The sequence below is a fragment of the Harpia harpyja genome, chromosome 6 (assembly GCF_026419915.1).
Source record: "Harpia harpyja isolate bHarHar1 chromosome 6, bHarHar1 primary haplotype, whole genome shotgun sequence".
Lineage (NCBI taxonomy): Eukaryota > Metazoa > Chordata > Aves > Accipitriformes > Accipitridae > Harpia > Harpia harpyja.
This window is the reverse complement of record NC_068945.1, coordinates 12,000,848-12,019,516: the sequence shown is the minus strand read 5'-3', so window position 1 is coordinate 12,019,516 and position 18,669 is coordinate 12,000,848. Positions and strand designations below refer to the sequence as shown.

Below are 18,669 nucleotides of genomic sequence, written 5' to 3'. Positions count from 1 at the left end.
GTTTTTATGCTTTTACTTTTGAGTTAGTCACCTGTAGCTCTACCTCACAAATTTATGTTGACCACACCACCACCTAGTGGACACATTGATTCAGATCACAGAAAGTAAACTTCGATTAATTCTGAGTGGTAACGGCAAAATTTAGATTAACTTTGGTTTTGTACTAAAAGGATAGTTATTTGTGCCATGGTAATGTATGTCTTTAAAATACTAATAATCAGGAGAAAATGTGAGGGAAGAGAAATTTGCTGTGTAGATTTTGCAATTTCATCTCATACCTCCATCCTGACCTTAGTGAGGAGATTTTTGAAGATTCTACCCAGCAAATTAAGATGGCTCTTCTGAGAGAGACTTTTAACAGAACTAAGAACAAGTTCTTGTGTCAATTTATTCTTGAACCCAGACAAACCTGACTTTTTAAGAGGCTCCTTAGCAACTAGGTATTAGTGTGTACTCTGTGAGTTTCATGTGGGTGTGAGTCAAGCCTATAGTATTTATAAAGGGAATTAGAAACAGGGAGTTTATTTTAATTGAAACTTTAAGGGTGTTTTGTAGCAGTGGCAAGAGAGAAACCTGTAATCGTAGAGCATAGGACAAGCAAGCTAAAGAATGTGTGGTTCCCAACTAGGCAAGTTACTCTTCTGCAATATCCACATCTGTAAGTAGTTAACCATACATAAGCATTATACATTTCACATGTGTTCTAGGACTCCATTAATTTAATGCTTGTAAACTAGTTGCAGATTTTCACGTGGAAAGATCTCCACTCAGTAACTGTAAAGTATTAATATTAAAAATTGATATTTTTTTCCTCTTTTTTTGTTTTTGGAAATTCTTTTGCTGTTGAGCTTTGTTTCAGGTTAGGCAACATATCTGGCCTTTCCATGATGTCATTTGTTGTTTCTGGGTTGCATGTCCTGCTAATCTTTTATGAATCAGCACAATTATGAAACCCAGTCAGCACAATCTTTTGAATGATCATGTAAGAATCCGGAAAAATATGAAGATCTCAGTTAGTTAATCTTGTTAGAAGTTTTGCTGAAGGAGTAAGGTAGACAGAAATCAAAAGAACCCTCTCATCACCTGAGGAAGGCTTGTTTGTATTTTCCAGTAGTTCCATTATTGCACTATTATTTTCCCTCCCACCTCCCAGTTTAGCTTCACGTGCTTTGCACACAGTGTTTTGTTTATACCTTTGGTCCTAAAGATTTCAGCTCAATAACTTTTTTCAGTGGACACCTAATCTTAGAAACCAAGGATGAGCTTGTTCTTTTTGCAAGACTGGTGTCTCTGAATGGAGACAAAATACTAACACGTTCAGTTGCATAGAAGATCCCAAGAGTTGTGGGCAACCAGCTGTACATAGCCCTGCTTGAGCAGGGGGGTTGGACAGAGGTACCTTCCAACCTCAGTCGTTCTGTGATTGCATGGTCAGTCCTGAGTTTTGCAAAGAATCATATAGTTAAGCGAAGTCTCCTACCACAGGATTCAGACTTTGACCAGTGCCAGACTTTTCACCTCCACCTTCAAGTATTGATGGTGATGACTTGAAGTGTGAGAAGCCATCTCTCGGAGAAGAAGAGGAAAAAAAATAAAAGAAGTGATACATTCCAGGTTAATTCCTGTGCTGTTGTGTGAACCATTTCCAGCAGGCAGATCATTTTAGCTTGTCACACAGCTATTCACAGAGCCAGCACTCAACTCTACCAATGCCAGTTCTAAGTGGCATTGGCTAATTCTCATCACTAATGCAGCTGACAGTGGTTCCTCCACGGTTGTTATTGCTAGCAGTGGTCCTTGCCACTCCTGCCCCCAGAAAGCTTTGCAGGCTTCTGCTGTGATTAATTCATATAATTATATAGTATCTTGTTAAGCTAATTTCTGAATTCTCAAAAGCTTGAAACTATTTGAGGAGATTAGAATAATATATACATAAATGAAACAGCTGTAAGTGAATGGTCACAGTGGATAAAATTAGGGTTGTTATGCTGCTTGGATAGGGGGGAAGTTATATAAATATTTTCTCTCCATTGCAGCACTTTGCATTGTCCTGGTAAAAGCACTCTCGTGCTGCAGTTCCTCTGAAAGCAGTGTTTCAAAAGCTAATTGTGCTGCATCTGATGTTTGGAGTGAAGTATACCAGTAACTTTTTATTTTTTTACATTCCTTATTTCCAGCCTTCCCTTGGAGTGAAGAAGCCAACTAAAGCCCTACTGTATGTCATACTTAGCCCTGTGGGCCCTTACTTTGCAAGTGGAAGCTTTAATCCAATATCTTTATGGGCAGATCCAAAATATGTAAGAGCCTGGAAAGGAGGAACGGGGGACTGCAAACTGGGAGGGTAAGAAAACATAATTCTGCATCTTCTACATAGCTCGCAACGGAGATTTGGTTTTTAGTGAAGTAACTAATCCAGCAGAAGTAGAGGTATTAAATGTAGCAGTTAAACAAACAATGTACTATAACAAAGGTTTCAAAATTGTACTTTGCAAATATTATTTATTCAATTCAGTTGCATATTTTTGTTCAGAGATTACAGCCAAGTGGATTATTTGCAGATGCAATTTTGCAGCATCTCAAGCTGAGGAACTGGACCTGGAAGGTGTCTATGTAATACTTTGACTGTTCCCCTTGCAGAAGTTGACACTAAAGATATTACTTCTGTGATGCAGCATTCAGTATAGCATTCAGTATAGCAGCCTGCTGCCAATTGGGCAGTGAGCAGCATTGACTGCTGACCTCCTTCTTTGGCAGACTGTCCTGATGAGCCATCTGCAGTTAGCTAGGGGAGTATGGGTGTTTAAGGGAAAGCATGGGATAATGATCTGCATTGACTTGACCATAGTCTGGCAGTTTTCTGCTGAACTAAGCCAAAGCACTAGTTAGGTAGAAACATGATTGTTAACGTCCAAGTACTTGACTTGTAGAGTGAAGCTGCTTAGGACTTGACTGGAGCAAGGAACTTGGATGTGGCTAAATAAAATTACTTGATTATACATCCTTGGTCTTTGGTTTAAATGAAGCTTATTGTCTCTACCTGGGAGTTTCTTTTCCAGGCAGGAAGTTAGTAGTTGTCAAATGCTGCTGAAGTGAGCTAGTAGAATAATCAAAGGGCAAGAAAACAGCTTTCCTTCATTCAGTCTGGTGTTCTGAGACCTTCACTCTTTGTTTGTGAGTTTTTGCTTGGTTTTAGAAATATATTAATTGTGTCCTGTGTGTCCTTCATATGTCAGCTGTGAAAAAAGGAATAGTCTGGAGTCACTACTGACTTGATTCGTGCCCAAAGGTGAGAACTCCAGCGTGGTCAGCACTTTGGAGCTGCTGACTTTGGGTCTTGATGGTTGTTGAACATGAGAAGCAAAAAGGGTTTCCCCCCCCTCAAAGCAGCTACAGAGTAAACACATCTTATTCAGTTATGTTCAATCCATAAGCAGCATTTTAGGAAAACAGTTGCTCCTCAAAGATATGGAATTCAACAAGGCCCATCTGCAGCTCCTGAAGCTACTAGTTCTGTGAATATCTTTTACTAGAAAAGAAATAACTCGCCTCTGGTGATTTTTGTGTTCCAAGAGGTTCATCTGACGCATATGAGATGAGGTAGATGGTTTTGGTTTGCTTTTTTTTTAACACCATGAGCTGGATGGGAATTGTTGCTCTCTCTCCAGGATGCCAACTGCTAAATAAAGATAAATACTTTCCTAAGGTGTCTAATTGCAATGATTAGAATGTCCAGAAAATTGAACAAGAGGTATTTTTAAGACTATTTCGATGGATATGTTTGAGCTGCTGATGTTGCTCAGCCCTTCAAAGTTTTTGGGTTGTAGATACAAATGATCTAGTAAAATGCTAGTAGAGTATTTCCAATGAAAATATTCCAGGGACAAGCAGTGACTGTGCAGAGCACTTGCTCGTAAGGTAGATGTGCACACAAATGAGAAAATACCCAACCAGATACTCATAACTGTTTGCTCTTTCTTTTTGTTTCTGGAAGGAATTATGGTTCTTCTATTTATGCCCAGCAAGAAGCCCTGGAGTTAGGCTGCCAGCAGGTTTTGTGGCTCTATGGAGAAGATCACCAAATAACAGAAGTTGGAACAATGAATCTGTTTCTCTACTGGATAAATGAAGATGGAGGTATAGTAACACGAAACACGAAAACTTTAACAGAGTAGACAGTTGGGACCATAATCCACAGAATTATTATTAGAGTGCAGATCATAAACCTTTTAATGAAGATGATTTAACAAGAAAATCTCTATTCTCTTCTGAAAACTGATAGGTGACTCTTAGTTATACCATTCTGAAAGAGAAGATTCTGGAGCAGCTGTGAGTACTGCCTGCTGATAACATACTAAACTGTTGGGCCAGTCGACGTGCTCAGAAGAGTCTAGCCATACAAAAGGTCACACTGCAGGTTTGGTGTCAACTCTAGCAGCATGCTTGATCTTGAAGGAGGTGTTGGGTCAGAAACAATGCAGACATACTAAAGACACCATATGGCTGTGTAACTCTTCAGCTCTGTGGCTTTGGGCAGGATAGTTGCCATCATCGCTTTCTGGCAAGTCAAATGTTCCTGAAGCATAGCCAAAAGTATTTCAGCATCCAACTGATGAAGAACTCAGCTCTTTCTCTGAAGAATTTGAAGTTCTGTCCAGTGGAGGCAGAGAGAGAAACATGTCAGTCAGAGTTCCACATCACTAATGCTCAAATGGTGCTTTCAAGATATACCATCATTCTTGAAGCCATTTTTACCTCTTTGTACCCACAGTCATCTCTGAGCAATGTACATGCTGATTAGAAAACTGTCTAGTTAATGAGCAGCCAACTATTTAGGCATCTCAAAAACACCCATTGGGCATGCAAGTATTCAGTGCTTGAGAAGTGATAACTGCAACTGAGAACTGGTTTGGAAGATTACATGACTCTGAGTCCTTAAAGTATTAAGCCAATGTATAGGCAAGTGAATAAAAGGACACCTCCTGACTTCCATGAGTGCTGGCCCTCCATGAAAATTAAGTGTTATTGAATTTTTTCGTGGCAGCAGGTGCAGGGTTCAGACAGATATCAACATAGTGCCATGGGTACCCTTGAAAATTGACATTTTTCTAACAGTGCTCAGCTGCAGTACAGAGGCAACATTCTGTGGGGACAGCAGTGTGCTTTGGATAGTGTGGTTAATGGGAGTCCAGCTACCTGACTCCTGTCTCTAGTTTCATTACTTGTTCTTCTGCAAAATCTTTACCACTTTCATAAGAAGAGGGATGTTACTCCCTCAGTGTTGAATGAGTCTGTGAATTCTTGTGAATTAAACTATAAATATGAGAAATCTTGTTGTTGTTTTTATAGCAGCAGATTTGTCAGTGTAGCTAGATGGCCAAATTCACGCCTTGTGTAACTTTGCTGGAGAGACATGAAAATAGATTTTGGATCATTCTGCCCAGGGAAAGGATGCTGAAGGGGGGACGTAATTAGAATTCAATGTTCTCATTGTACTTAAACCAGGAATATGCTGGAATTATCCAGCTGCAGCACCGTACTGTTCCAAAGATCTGCCAATCACTGTGTTACCAGTGCACTACTGAATAGTACTATTGTGAGGTGGCCGTAGCAAACAACTTGTAATTCATGCCACCCAAGCTAACTGTATACTGGCAAACCTGCCATTTCAAATGACATGGTCATTAGCATCATTGGAGCACTTTGCTGTCTCCCAGTGTGTTGATTAATGCTTAATTTGTGATATCTTTGGTTGAGAATCACTCTTGCTGCCAATGTGTGTCATCACATACCTGCCTATGGCTTTACATTGTGGTTTAAAAAGTGTTTGCCATTATGTTCTGTGGTTTTGTTTTGTTATGCAAATTCTGCAGCTGAGAGAGGGATCTAACGTAAAAATAGTGAAACAGAAATTGCAGATCATCATCAAAAGGAAAATGCCCTTCTTTGTGTGTTCAGCAGTCTGGACTGCTCTACTTGCTTTATAACAAATCAAAGACCTAGCCCAGTAAAGCCTGGACTAAAGGACATCTATGCTTCTAATGAGAGTAGGCTTTTCTTGCAAGCCTTTGCCATATACTTTTAGTTACAGCATTGTGACTAAACATGACGTGTTGTCTTAGGTGGCAGGAGGAGCCTGGAAAAATGTTTTGTTTGTAACATCAAGGAGGGATTAGAGGAGGAAACTATTCAATTTCTGGTAAAATAACATGACATGTTCCATGCTGCTCTTGTATGCCCACTGCTGCTCTGGCTGAGGCTTATAATGACCAAATCTGGATCCCTGCTGTTGCATAAATACAGGTGTTATCATACATCAAGTACTGTTTACGGTTTATGTTCACAAAGTGAAAATTTTGGTCACCCTACAGTCTCTTCCACCTGCCTCTTTGGAGAACATAACAATCCCAAGAAGCTGTTAACATTGAAACTAATTTCCTTTAATAATGTCTGTTCTGCTGTCTGGAATATAGGCTTGACTTTATGGAAAACCTTAAAATTTAAACATATGTCCAATCTGAAGATTGCTAACTATGTAATCTGTGTGCACTTTCCAAAAATTCAGTTTCTTCAGAATGATTTGGAACCATCTGGGCTCTACTTCTAGCTTTAATGTTAAGGCATTGTGGATAGCATTCAGGCATTACTTAATATTTTTGTGCTGTTACTAAAATGGGGATTAATAATGTCCACTTCAAAATAGCTTACATAAATGGTTATGTAATTAAATAAATGGGTTAAAAGATTCTCTGGAACAGTCAGGTAAAATATCAGGCAAGTTTGCTTCGTGTTCTGTAGGTGGAGGATTATTTGTGCTGCAGAAGTATCTTGTACAAGTAGGTTACTAACAAAATAAGGATCTACATTCTGCTCTAATAGAGAGCCATAGCAATAGCATGGAGGGGAGAGCAGCAGATGAATGAGATGCCAGACAAAGAAAAGGAGGAGAAAGTGATTGAGGAAAGTAAACTGACAGAGATACAAAGACAGAATGATTGCGTGAGGGGAGAGTAGAAGAAAAGCCTGAGGGAAATATGGAGAGAGAAATAGAAAGGTCTGGAGCAAACTGGGAGAGGAAGTCAGCTGTTAATACTAGTGAAATCAGGGTTTGCTGGGTTCTCCTTGACCATGAAGTTCACCTGGTATCTGTTATCATTTTGGTAAAATACGTGTTGATGAATTTCTCAGCATTGTTGTAGTGTGACTAGTACTGAAGGCATCCCATGTTTGGAATCTTATCTGCTACATGTTCAAAAATACAGGTGTGTAAAAATTGAAGCTGTGTAATATGCAAGACCTCATTTTAAAAATCCCTTTAAACACTCTGATGGAGTTCCATTGTTACAGCATGCCTATACCATGCCTGGTGTAATGGGGTACTGGACTGATAGTGCTACTACTGTAACAATAACAGTAGTTAACTAAAGAGAAACCCTGACATTTTCCTTCAAATGCTTTCCCCCCCCTTTTTGCTACTCTATATTTTAAGGTTTCTAGCCCATCAAAATTATTCAGAAGGCAAATGGATTCTGTGAGCTCACAGTCTGGTTTTTTGGAGATGGACAAACTGATGTCATATGGAGCCTGGTTTGGCATCAGCTCACAGAGAGGATGAGCTTTTTGGCATGCCGTGTTGTATAGCATTATCATCTCTGCCGGATACCAGGGGAGCAGATGTTCCTTGGGTGGCCCCAGGCTGGTAGGCATCATATGTGTACTTGACAAAATTGTACAGAGCAGGCTGTTTGAAACATTTTGAGACTCCCATGTCCTGTCTGCTCAGTGCTGTTTGGTGGCAGGTTTGGCCTGGCACCTTTTCAAACTATCTCAAATCAATTAATATATGTTGTTGAGCTTAAACAGGTTCTGGCAAAGATCTGTGGCAACATCATCAAATAGAGAACGTCATGTGGTGTGTAGTCACAATCTTTGGTATTAAGGTCCACGTTATTTGAAGTTTTCTGTTAGAGAAAGGGGAGCACTTACTTGTATATGACTGGGTCACAAATGGAGAACATCATGTTTTCAGTATTCAGAATCAGATGAGCCCTGTGGCTCATGGAAAATGTTTAAGTCCTCTTCTTTTGATAGGTGTGCCAGAATTAGGACCAGACACACATCACGATTAGGAGTGATGCTAGACAGACTGGAAAAGGAAAAGCTATTGTTCCTGACTGTATGAGAAAGAAGAGACTACTGCTGTACTTAGGAGTCTGGGATAGGTTAGGGAATGGCACTATTGGTTAGTCAAACCAGAGCAGAATATATAGCCTGTTCTAGGGCAGCTTTTTTATACATTTTGGCATGGCAGTTTACATCTATTACTTATGTGTGTATGGGTCCTCATAAAAGGAACATGGAACCATAGGTAAGAAAATCTTCTAGTCCAAATGAATAAATCCAGGGCTGGCTGCATTAAAAAGTAACAGACATTTCCTGAGAGAATGGACAGCGAGTAGCAGATTCAATGAACAATTCCATTTATTTATCCTCAGTTTCCTCTATCCCACCCCAGCTCCCAAAGCACCCTCTTGCAGAGCAGGAGAGCGCCATGCTGTAGTCAGTCTGGAGCAGTGTATGCACTGGCTGGCAGGCAGTGTTTGTGCACATAATTATCTAGCTGACTGCTGAAAACAGAATATTAAGCAGCTGAGCTCAACCTGCTCTCTCAGTCCAAGGATGAATACCGTGTTTCTCTCTTCTACCCAGCTGCAAGTTTTCACAGGACCTATAGAAACATTTTTAAGACAGCTTCTCCTTTAAGACTGCTTCAAACAGGCCTGGATTCAGTGATCTTTAGCGGGTAGGGAGAAGGGGGCATAATAAAAACATGAAGATACATATCTCGTCCTTTTATGTGACCTAGGTAAAAATGAATCAAAAACCTTAATGGTTTGTGGATTTAATGCGCAGGCTAGCATCCTTATAATATGAAGAAAGATAATGGATTATCATTGGGAAGAGAAAATGGTTAGGAAAAAAAATATGAAGAGCATTACCGGAAGACTGTGGATGTCTTCACTTCTCAGTGCAAATTTGAGACTGTCTTAAAAGAGCCCGGCTGTCAGAAAGAGTAAATGCTCAGTATTCTTTGATAATGGAAACCACTGAGTATGCTATGTGATGGTTTAAAATGAAAGTGATGGTTTAAAATGAAAAAGATTAACTGTGATTTGCTGCAAAGGTCAGATGGAAGAACACAGACTACATAAAACTTTTGTGTTGTAATTTACCAAGTATGGATTACCATTTATCTACTGTTTCATTAGTTATGTTAGATGAACATTTATCTAATGTTCTTTTTTAAAAGCAAACAAGAAAAACAAGCTAACAAACACAACTAGTTGAACAATTTGAGTTGTTGATGCTTTTGGAATTTTATTAGGACTGCTTTTTTTGTGTAAAGAGAAAATTAGGGGAAAAATAAGACAAAAGATCATTAAGGAAGTCTCCTCTCAAGATGCATTTGGCAAGGTTTCTGCTGCTTTGCTTGTTCAGTAAATGGGCCTCAAAATTTCTGGTAGATGTTTCATGTTAATGCTATGAGGTAGGTATAATGAACCCCATATTACTAAATTAAGTAAAGCAGTTCAGGGAAAGTTATGATCTGCCCTGGGATTATTAGGCATGGCTTTCCCTTGTGCCTCTCTATTCTGAATTCGAAGACTGGGCCATTCAGTGGTTCCCAGTAGTTATACAGTGAATCCATAATATCCTGAGGAATAAAACCTACTACTAGGCTTTTGCCATGTATTTATTAATGTATGAAATAAGTTTCTTCCCCACCTACTGAAGTATACTCAAAAGGTTCCAAACACTCAGCAGCAACTTATTGGAATTGAATTTGTGTAACTTGTGTTCTTACAGAACTCTGATAAAAGTTGCATCTTGCTGGGTAGGGAATATTTCTGATATCATTCGACTTCTTTTTAATTTTCATGTTTGGTGTAATATCAGTAAACATTATTTTTGTTTCTTTGTTTGTTTTTCAACCAGTGTTTCTATTTCTTTTGTGTTTGACAGAAAATGAACTGGCAACCCCACCTTTAGATGGCATCATCCTTCCAGGAGTGACAAGACAAAGCATTTTGGATCTGGCACGCAATTGGGTGAGTGTTTTGACCTTGGCAGTAATGGTTTCAACTATCGTGTTATAACATCAACAAAAGTTAGCATTCCTGGTGCTCAGTATCTTGAAGTTCAACTGATCTGGTCAAATCCCTTAACCTAAATGGGAACTAACGGCATGCTAATTCATAGATTCCCAGCAACATCATCAGAATACCCACACCTGTCACACAGAACAATACCAAGCTTGTTAAAGTAGCTCCGTGTAGTATTTAACATGAAAATTCTCATTAAATCCACTGGTACCAGCAACTTAAAGCAAGGAAACAAACAATTACCATGCATGATCACAGCTATACTTCAGTCATCAGCACACTATTTCTCCACTTAGTTCTCATGGTTCCACCCTTATTTCTAATAACTAGCATGCAGCCTAAAATCCAGCCACAGTCTTGAAGTCATCTGTCTGCTTCCAGATTCCAGTTCTGTAGTACAGCCATCCAAGTACTTATTTGAACACTTGGGACTACCTCATATCTTGAAATCCAGCAAACTGTTCACTCTGCCTGGACTGTATTCAAAGGTTTTATTGCGGCTTGGATAAGAATACTATACAGCCAAAGGCTCATCAAGCCAAGTATACTGTCTCCTGGTTTTGGCCAGGCTTATGTTTAGGGAGGAGTAACAGGAATAACAGGGGCATGTGTGATACTTACCCCCTGGTATTAACTGAGCTTCCAACCACCTGTAACTGAAAGGCTTCCTGAAATACAGTCACAGTTATATCACTTAAATCTAACTTGCAGTGAAGAGAGCTAGGCATGTACTTCGTGGTGCATGTGTGCCACTTGTTGACCTGCACCGAACTCTTATGTGTCCTTATTAGTATTGGTACTTCCCTAGTGCAGATATGCATGCGCACTTCTCAGTCCCGTCTCCTTTACAAGACAGATATTCCCAGTTGATAGGGCTTGTTTGTGACATACCAGACTCTCACCTCAGTCCTCTTGAATAATTAGGTGTCTTTTACTCTCACAAAAGTTGTTCTCTTCTTCCTGACCTCTGTTCCCTAACGTATCTGAAACTCTGCTTATGTGGTGCCCCTGCCTCTTTCTCCAAATACTATCCCATCCAGAGCTAATCATGTTTTTTGCTATCGTAAGCATCTCTCTTTCATGTTAAAAAGCTTGTATCTAAAACAAGGGCTAAGCTTTAGTTTGGTCTGATAGGACAATAAAGTCCACATAATCCATTAAATGAAAATTTCAAAGTTTGAAGTTTATTTTTGTTCTTTAAACACATCCCCTCAATCAGTTGCTATGCATTCTTCAGCACTTGTAGAAGGTAAGACACTTCCTATGTTAAGACTGTTCAGTGTGAATTGCTTTACTCATACCTGCAGTACAGTTAATTATTGTATGTGACAGCTGTGTGCAGGCTACAGTGTGAAATTTCACCAGGGATTAAAGAAATATATCACATCTAGTTGGCATTGCAGGTGGAATTAACAGAATGTATTTTGCTTAGGAATTGTCTGGGAGTGGGATGCAAAGGTCTCTTGACATAATTGAGTAATTTTTGTACAAACTCTAGCATGCTAGAGACCATGAGTAGTCAGATACTGTGTCACATAACCCATGACAAATTCTGCTGTGTTGTTCCCTGATGCAATACTGATATTCTGTACAAAATCAGAGGAAAGTGCCACTTAATCATCAGCATTGTATCTGGCAAACCACTGGCTTCCTTGAAGGTCATTCTTTTGATTAGAGTCTATCTTGTGTGATACTGGGAGGTTTGAAAAGATCACAAGATCACAGCCAAAACTTGACTGATTGCCACTAGGCTAATTGTTCTTTTAGAGATGTTTCAACACGGAAAACAAAAATACAAACCATTTTTAAGCTTTTTACAATTTTTATGGTTGATTCTTCTTGTGCAGGAAGAGTTTAAAGTATCTGAGCGATACATCACCATGAGTGACCTGACAGCTGCCTTGGAAGAGAACAGAGTAAAGGAGATGTTTGGTGCTGGAACAGCTTGTGTTGTATGTCCTATCTCTAAAATTTTATATAAGGGCAAGGTAAGAAAATGTCTCTTTTTTTTTTTCTTCCTTCTTTCTTCAGAATTTTATCATTAATTAATTGCAGCTGAAGCAAAAAACAAGTGAGATAGAAAAGGAGTGCTGCCAGAGGCTCCTGGAAAGATGAACGCTGTCAGTATGTTGTTTCCCAAGTGAGTTACTGCTCTGTTGTCAGAAGAGAACTTTCCCTCTCATCTTTTGGGGGTTTTTAATAGCCAAAATTATAAAATCTCAATTCCTGGGAAAAATAATAAAAAAAATATTTCCCACCTCCCAGCCTGTTTGAAAATATAGAAAAATACATTCTCCCATGTTTCTTTTAATGAAAATTTTTTCCAAAGTTAAGGCACCTGGGAAAGGTGAGAGGAAAGACTTGCCCAGGGAACCAAATTTCTGAGCCACTGCATTCTTTCCTTTTCAAGTTCATCTCTTCTTCACCCCTCATTGCAGGGAACCCAGCTCTGATGGAAGAGCAGTTTCAGAAGGGTGTGCAGCTGCTTCCACCTAATATACACCATATGGGAGATTTCTCCTGCACAGGTGGAATTCCACAGGCATTTAGACTGTTAAGCTGACTTGATGCTATTTAGCCAGCACAAAGTTAGTTCAGAAGGCTGGGTTATTGCAGCTGCATATATGGATGTGCTTTGTTCCATTAAATATGACAAGTACAGTAAATGTCTGTTAGGTGATACTTCTTAAATTAACAAGATGGAATAAATGTATTGATATTATCAGATGCTAAAATAATATGAGAGACATCAAGGTGCTGAGTGATGGTAAGTAGGATAAATGTACCTGTTGTGTTTCTACGTGGTATACTTTGAAATAAAATACTGTATACAGTGTTACTACTCTTGCCTGTACAATATACCCTCCATTTTGGACAGATCTTTTGGAAGGCTTAGATTAGCCTTTGTTTAAAAATAGCTTAACAGTTCAACTAATGTAACTTTTCACTGGCTCAGCATGCCCTCCTATAAAAAACATTATGACAATCTTTGCCTACTTATAAGGAGGGCTAGAAAGCTTGATAAATATTTATTAAAATTCTTGGTGACCCTAAGGTATTCATATGTATATAAAGCTATTATTACATGTTATTCTCTCTCTCTCCCTTCCCTTCCCCCACTTCTTTATTCAATGTCAGCATTTGCACATTCCAACTATGGAGAATGGACCTCAGTTAACCACCCGTTTCCTGAATAAGCTGAGTGATATCCAGGTAAGGTTCTTTCTGTTCTTTAACCAGATAAAATAATAAAAGGTGAACATTTGAAAACATGGGAAATAATCTTTTTATTAGTGGTGCTATAGGCACCATTATATAATAATATGGGCTCTTTTGTTTGGTGTGGTTATTCTATCAATTTTTTTTTTTTCCCTTGAGAAAGTATGATATGGATGGAGAGTGATATATTTTTTTCCCTGTTCATCTTGGAAGCTGGATGAGAGTTATAAGATATTACTGTTATCAGTGAAATCCAGTACTGTTGTTATAAGTTCCTTTTTAAGGGGAAAAAATAGCGTTATGAAGCACCTGAATAACCATGATCACAAATGAATATAGGCTGACCAATAAAGAGATGGGTGTAGTAAGCACTCACTGGGTGCAGCCAACTGATCACCATTTCTGTTTCTCAGCATCTTTCCAATCATACAGTCGCTTCTTTTTCTTAAAACAATTCCTTCCTCTGTGATTTGCTAAATGTCAAAGTTTGTTTAGAATCAGTATTTGACCTCCATGTCTGGGCATAGGAGTCTATACCATTTCAGGTAAAGTCAATGAGCAGCACGTGATGGCCCTTCTTATTTTAGTTGCCTGTTTTCTTTTACTTATTTAGCATAGTTTATGGTGTGGGGGATTTGGGAATAGGAACAGGTCTCAGCAAGTTACAAGCCCCTTTATTTAAGATCTGGTAGCAGCTGCTTGGCAGTATTGTCATGATTTCTTCAAATCAAGTCTGATGGTTACTCTTCTACATTCTTGGCTTTTGGCTCAAGGTGTTCTTAGATTTGCTACTAAAATGTTTATATTCCTGCCAGTAACCCCTGAACTAAGAATCTTCTTGAAAAATTGTGAGATGTACTGTACCACATAGCAACTCTATGAATCCCATAAAATAGCAGACCTTTTTAAGAAAGAGTCCTAAAATTTATTTTTCTTTCTATTTTACAGGCCTTTTACTAGTGTGTAGAAATAATCTGACACAGGGTTCTTCTGATGAGACCCGAGACAAAAACTACTTATGAATTGCAGTCTGCTGTCATATGTTGACCCACCTAAAGTCCGTGATAAGCAGATTCATTTACGTAATGTTATGTATTCAGTGGTTTGTGCTATATTGCAGTCCAAGTTTAAATCCATTGCTATTCATTGTGGGGTTTTTTCATTGCTTAATTCAAGTAGGGTGAAGCAGTCTTAGACAAAGGGAAGCCATGCTATCTCATATAATTTTGGTGGTTCTTTTGTACTCTTGTTTCTCTACATATTTTTACATTTCACAGCTGCTGGTCTCCAGCATAACTACTTTTTTTTTTTCTTCCCCCTTGCCCAAGACTTGTAGCTCAAATGATGCAGCAAGACCACTGTTGTAGTTTAACCCCAGCCAGCAACTAAGCACCATGGAGCTGCTCTATCACTCCCCCTCCTCAACTGGACAGGGGAGAGAAAATATAACAAAAGGCTCGTGGGTAGAGATCATTCAGCAATTACAGCCACAGGCAAAACAGACTCGACTTAGGGAAAATTAACTTAATTTATTGCCAACCAAACCAGAGGGGTAATGAGAAATAAAACCAAATCTTAACACACCTTCCCCTCACCCCTTCTATCTTCCCAGGCACAGCTTCACAGCTTCACTCCCGAATTCTCTACCTACCCCCCGCTTAGCGGTGCAGGGGGACAGGGAATGGGGGTTACGGTCAGTTTGTCACACATTGTCTCTGCTGCTCCATCCTCTTCAGGGGCAGGATTCCTCACACTCTTCCTCTGCTCCAGTGTGGGGTCCCTCCCATGGGAGACAGTCCTCCATAAACTTCTCCCATGTGAGTCCTTCCCACAGGCTGCAGTTCTTCACGAACTACTCCAGCGTGGGTCCCTTCCACGGGGTGCAGTCCATCAGGCACAGACTGCTCCAACGTGCTCCCCCGTGGGGCCACAAGTCCTGCCAGAAAACCTGCTCCAGCGTGGGCTCCTCTCTCCATGGGTCTACAGGTCTTGCCAGGAGCCTGCTCCAACACAGACTTCCCATGGGGTCACAGCCTCCTTCGGGCATCCCCCTGCTCCGGCATGGGGTCCTCCCCAGGCTGCAGGTGGAGATCTCCTCCACCATGGGCCTCCCTGGGCCGCAGGAGGACAGCCTGCCTCACCATGGTCTTCCCCACGGGCTGCAGGGGAATCTCTGCTCCAGTGCCTGGAGCACCTCCTCCCCCTCCTTCTTCACTGACCTGGGGGTCTGCAGGGTTGTTTCTCTTACATGTTCTCACTCCTCTCTCTGCCTGCAGTTTCTGTACCACAGCAACTTTTTTCCCTTCTTAAATACATTATCCCAGAGGCACTACCACCGTCACTGATGGGCTCGGCCTTGGCCAGCAGCAGGTCCGTCTTGGAGCTGGCTGGCATTGGCTCTGTCGGACACAGGGGAAGCTTCTAACAGCTTCTCACAGAAGCCACCCCTGGAGCCCCCCTGCTACCAAAACCTTGCCATGCAAACCCAATACAACCACTTGACTGTTCTTCACTAGGAAGGTGACATGGGATCAGCATCTCTTCTTCTATAGAATAGTATTGGACATTTCTGGCTGCAACTCAGGGAGGAAAGAATTCCTGATATTCTGGTACCTTTTGTGTAGGTGGCTGAGCCAACATTCATGGGGGCAAGAAGAGACACTCCCCCATCATGTTTCTGTTGTTTCAGCTGTGCCAACTGTAACAGCTTGGGGTCTGGGTCTTTCTCTTCAAACAGTAGGACTGATAGCTAGGAAGAAGCATAGGCACCTTTGGTTCTAGATTTTATTATTTGTTGAGAGGAAAGAGAGGCTCAGTATTCGATGTTCCCAGCTCAGTTACTTGTAACATTTTTATCTTCTTACTATGTGAGTATACACAGTAGCCTTTCTCCAGAATCCCACTACATACCACAGTTTTATTTCATCTTTCTCATCCCAAGTGCCTGATACAAATATCTAAAATAACAGTTAATGTCCATCACTTTATTTTTTTGTTGTCATATGTCCAGATTTATTACACACTTTTCATTGTGATACATACTGATCACTGTTTCCATAGCGCTCTGCTCTGTATTAAAGCCATCTTGTTAGTATGTCGAGTATCTATCTTTAATGTCTAAAAGCACTTGTGTAACTTGTGTGTTACCTTCTGATGTCTAGGTGATGCTATTGCAATATATGTTAGGGCCTTCAACAATTTGTGATCAGTTTGAGTCTGCAGTGATCACTTCTAATTGCAGTCATGGAACAGCTCAGCATCAGAAAGAGTTGAGGCCAGTTCTAGCACCTTGTTGAGTGTTATGCGTGGGAATAGGTACTGCCTTAGCAGTGTGTCATGGGACAAGCAAGTGCCTTCTCTAGAAGAATGGCTTATGAAATCCAGAATTCTGTTTCAGAAGAAAACACTGGAATAGGTGTCTTTCTCCCCTGGCCAATTGATAGTGAGTGGATTATTACGACAAATTTATCCAGCCTGCTTCCTGAGGCTTCCTCCCATGCACTCCCCAATCACCCTACTTTTCCACCCTAACCAAGGCTCAGGAGGAAGCTGAAAAGGTGTGGATTGCTTCTAACCATTATCTTTCTTGGATCTTTTCACTTCACAACTATGCATATGGACCTTTTTGCCTTTCAACTATGTACATACCATGTGTTCATTAGTTACATGCCAAGAGTAAATCGATCACTCCTGAAAAGTGCTGGACTATTATGTATATGTTTACTTCTGGGTTTTCTTCCTTTAAAAAAGCCAAGAGAATTAGAACACTTCATCATCAGAAACATGATTTTAAAGAGAATGGTGGCTGCTTCCTCTTTAAGAGTCAATCAGTGGTTGCTGATTGTGTTTCTGCACATTTCTTTCTGTGGAGAGATGAGCTCATATCCAAATGAACCCCAGGTTGTCGTACAGAAGACAATGCTGCAACACACAAAATGGAATATATAATATTCTTAAAATGTCAGAGGAGTTTTCAGGATCTTTCACAAAGATCTTTTATATATTCTACCAGGAGGGGAAAAAAAAAAAAGATCACTTTGCAGTGCCATGAGACTACTGTCATATCATTTGGACAGTCTGTGGCTGTTATTCCAAAGAACATTCAAGTTCTGGAGAATAAAATGCAATTGAAATTACAGCCAAACACAGCTCTGGTCTCTGTGCTGTGCTGTTGCCTGAAATAAGGCAATGTACCATTTAATGTTGGGTGATGGACATTTGTAAAAAAGTAAAAATTCTCAGTACCAACATTGTCCTGCATTTGAACCTGTAACCAAGAGGTGCAGGGCTCTGTATCCAATATCATTATACTGATTCCCTTGTGTACAATACATGCTTTTTTCACATTTTCAGATTATCTTCATTATTGTGTTTCCAAGTCTGTTTTCATGCTGCTTGTTGTTCTTTTGCAAGTCTTCTGGGTTCAACAGGATTTCTTTGGATTTGAACAGCTGTTCAGTGGAACTAGAGCTAGAGTGACAAATTAGAAACTCATGGGCAGAACTAATTCCATTTCTCATGCCAATTGAGAGAGACAGTAGTAGCACTGCGATATACATTTCCCTTCCTATCACTGAGTGGAAATAATGATTACTAAAGGCTGATAAAGCTTTTAGATTAAATCATTTACATTGTATACAGTAATGTTGTGCTTATGAATGAATTAGTCATAGTACACTGTCTTCTATAACCGCTTGAGTTAGAAGATTTAGAGAGGAGATTCTTTTCTCTGGGAATATACTCACTGAAATACCACTCAGATGTTTTTGTGGTTTTGCATTCCATGCCTTGAGAATAAACAAGCTTTTGCTATACCCTTTAAAGGGTAGATCAGGATGCAACTTGGAAGGGATGGATAGAAGGTAAGTTATATTGTTTATACCACATGATATAACATACATTTAAACACTGAAGTCAAGACAGCAGTGAACAGACATTTAGTCAAAAACCCTATCTTTCTCAAAGTTGCACAATCTAAATGGTTAGGTCAGCGGAAAACAACCAGGGAAGGAGAATGTATGTGTTAATTTTTACAAAGCAGGACCTGTGGAGGGGGGGAAAGAGGAATGGGATTGACTAGCCTGAAGTCACAATGTCTTTGACAGAATCAGAAGAGGAAGATAAATCTGTTTTTATTTCTGGAATGAAAACATCTTGATTGTAGTATAACATCTTCATTCCCCTTTTAATTCTGGAAGCAGGTTCAAACCCTAGTCAAATGGCAACTCAGACCAGCCCTTGCAATTTCTGAAGTCAGCATCAGAGCATTAGAAGATACTACTACCTAAAG

At 39.9% G+C, this 18,669-nt stretch overlaps 1 protein-coding gene across 3 annotated transcripts in view; it reads left to right on the top strand.

Annotated features, from left to right (window-relative positions):
* The window catches only part of BCAT1 (branched chain amino acid transaminase 1), a 75,699-nt gene that overhangs the window by 48,079 nt on the left and 8,951 nt on the right, over nt 1-18,669 (top strand). For all 3 annotated transcript variants that reach the window (XM_052789127.1, XM_052789126.1, XM_052789128.1), the window contains 5 exons: nt 2,178-2,341; nt 3,992-4,134; nt 10,021-10,106; nt 12,008-12,148; nt 13,299-13,373. In XM_052789127.1, coding sequence (XP_052645087.1) covers nt 2,178-2,341; nt 3,992-4,134; nt 10,021-10,106; nt 12,008-12,148; nt 13,299-13,373 — 609 coding nt within the window. The remainder of the gene's footprint in view (nt 1-2,177; nt 2,342-3,991; nt 4,135-10,020; nt 10,107-12,007; nt 12,149-13,298; nt 13,374-18,669) is intronic.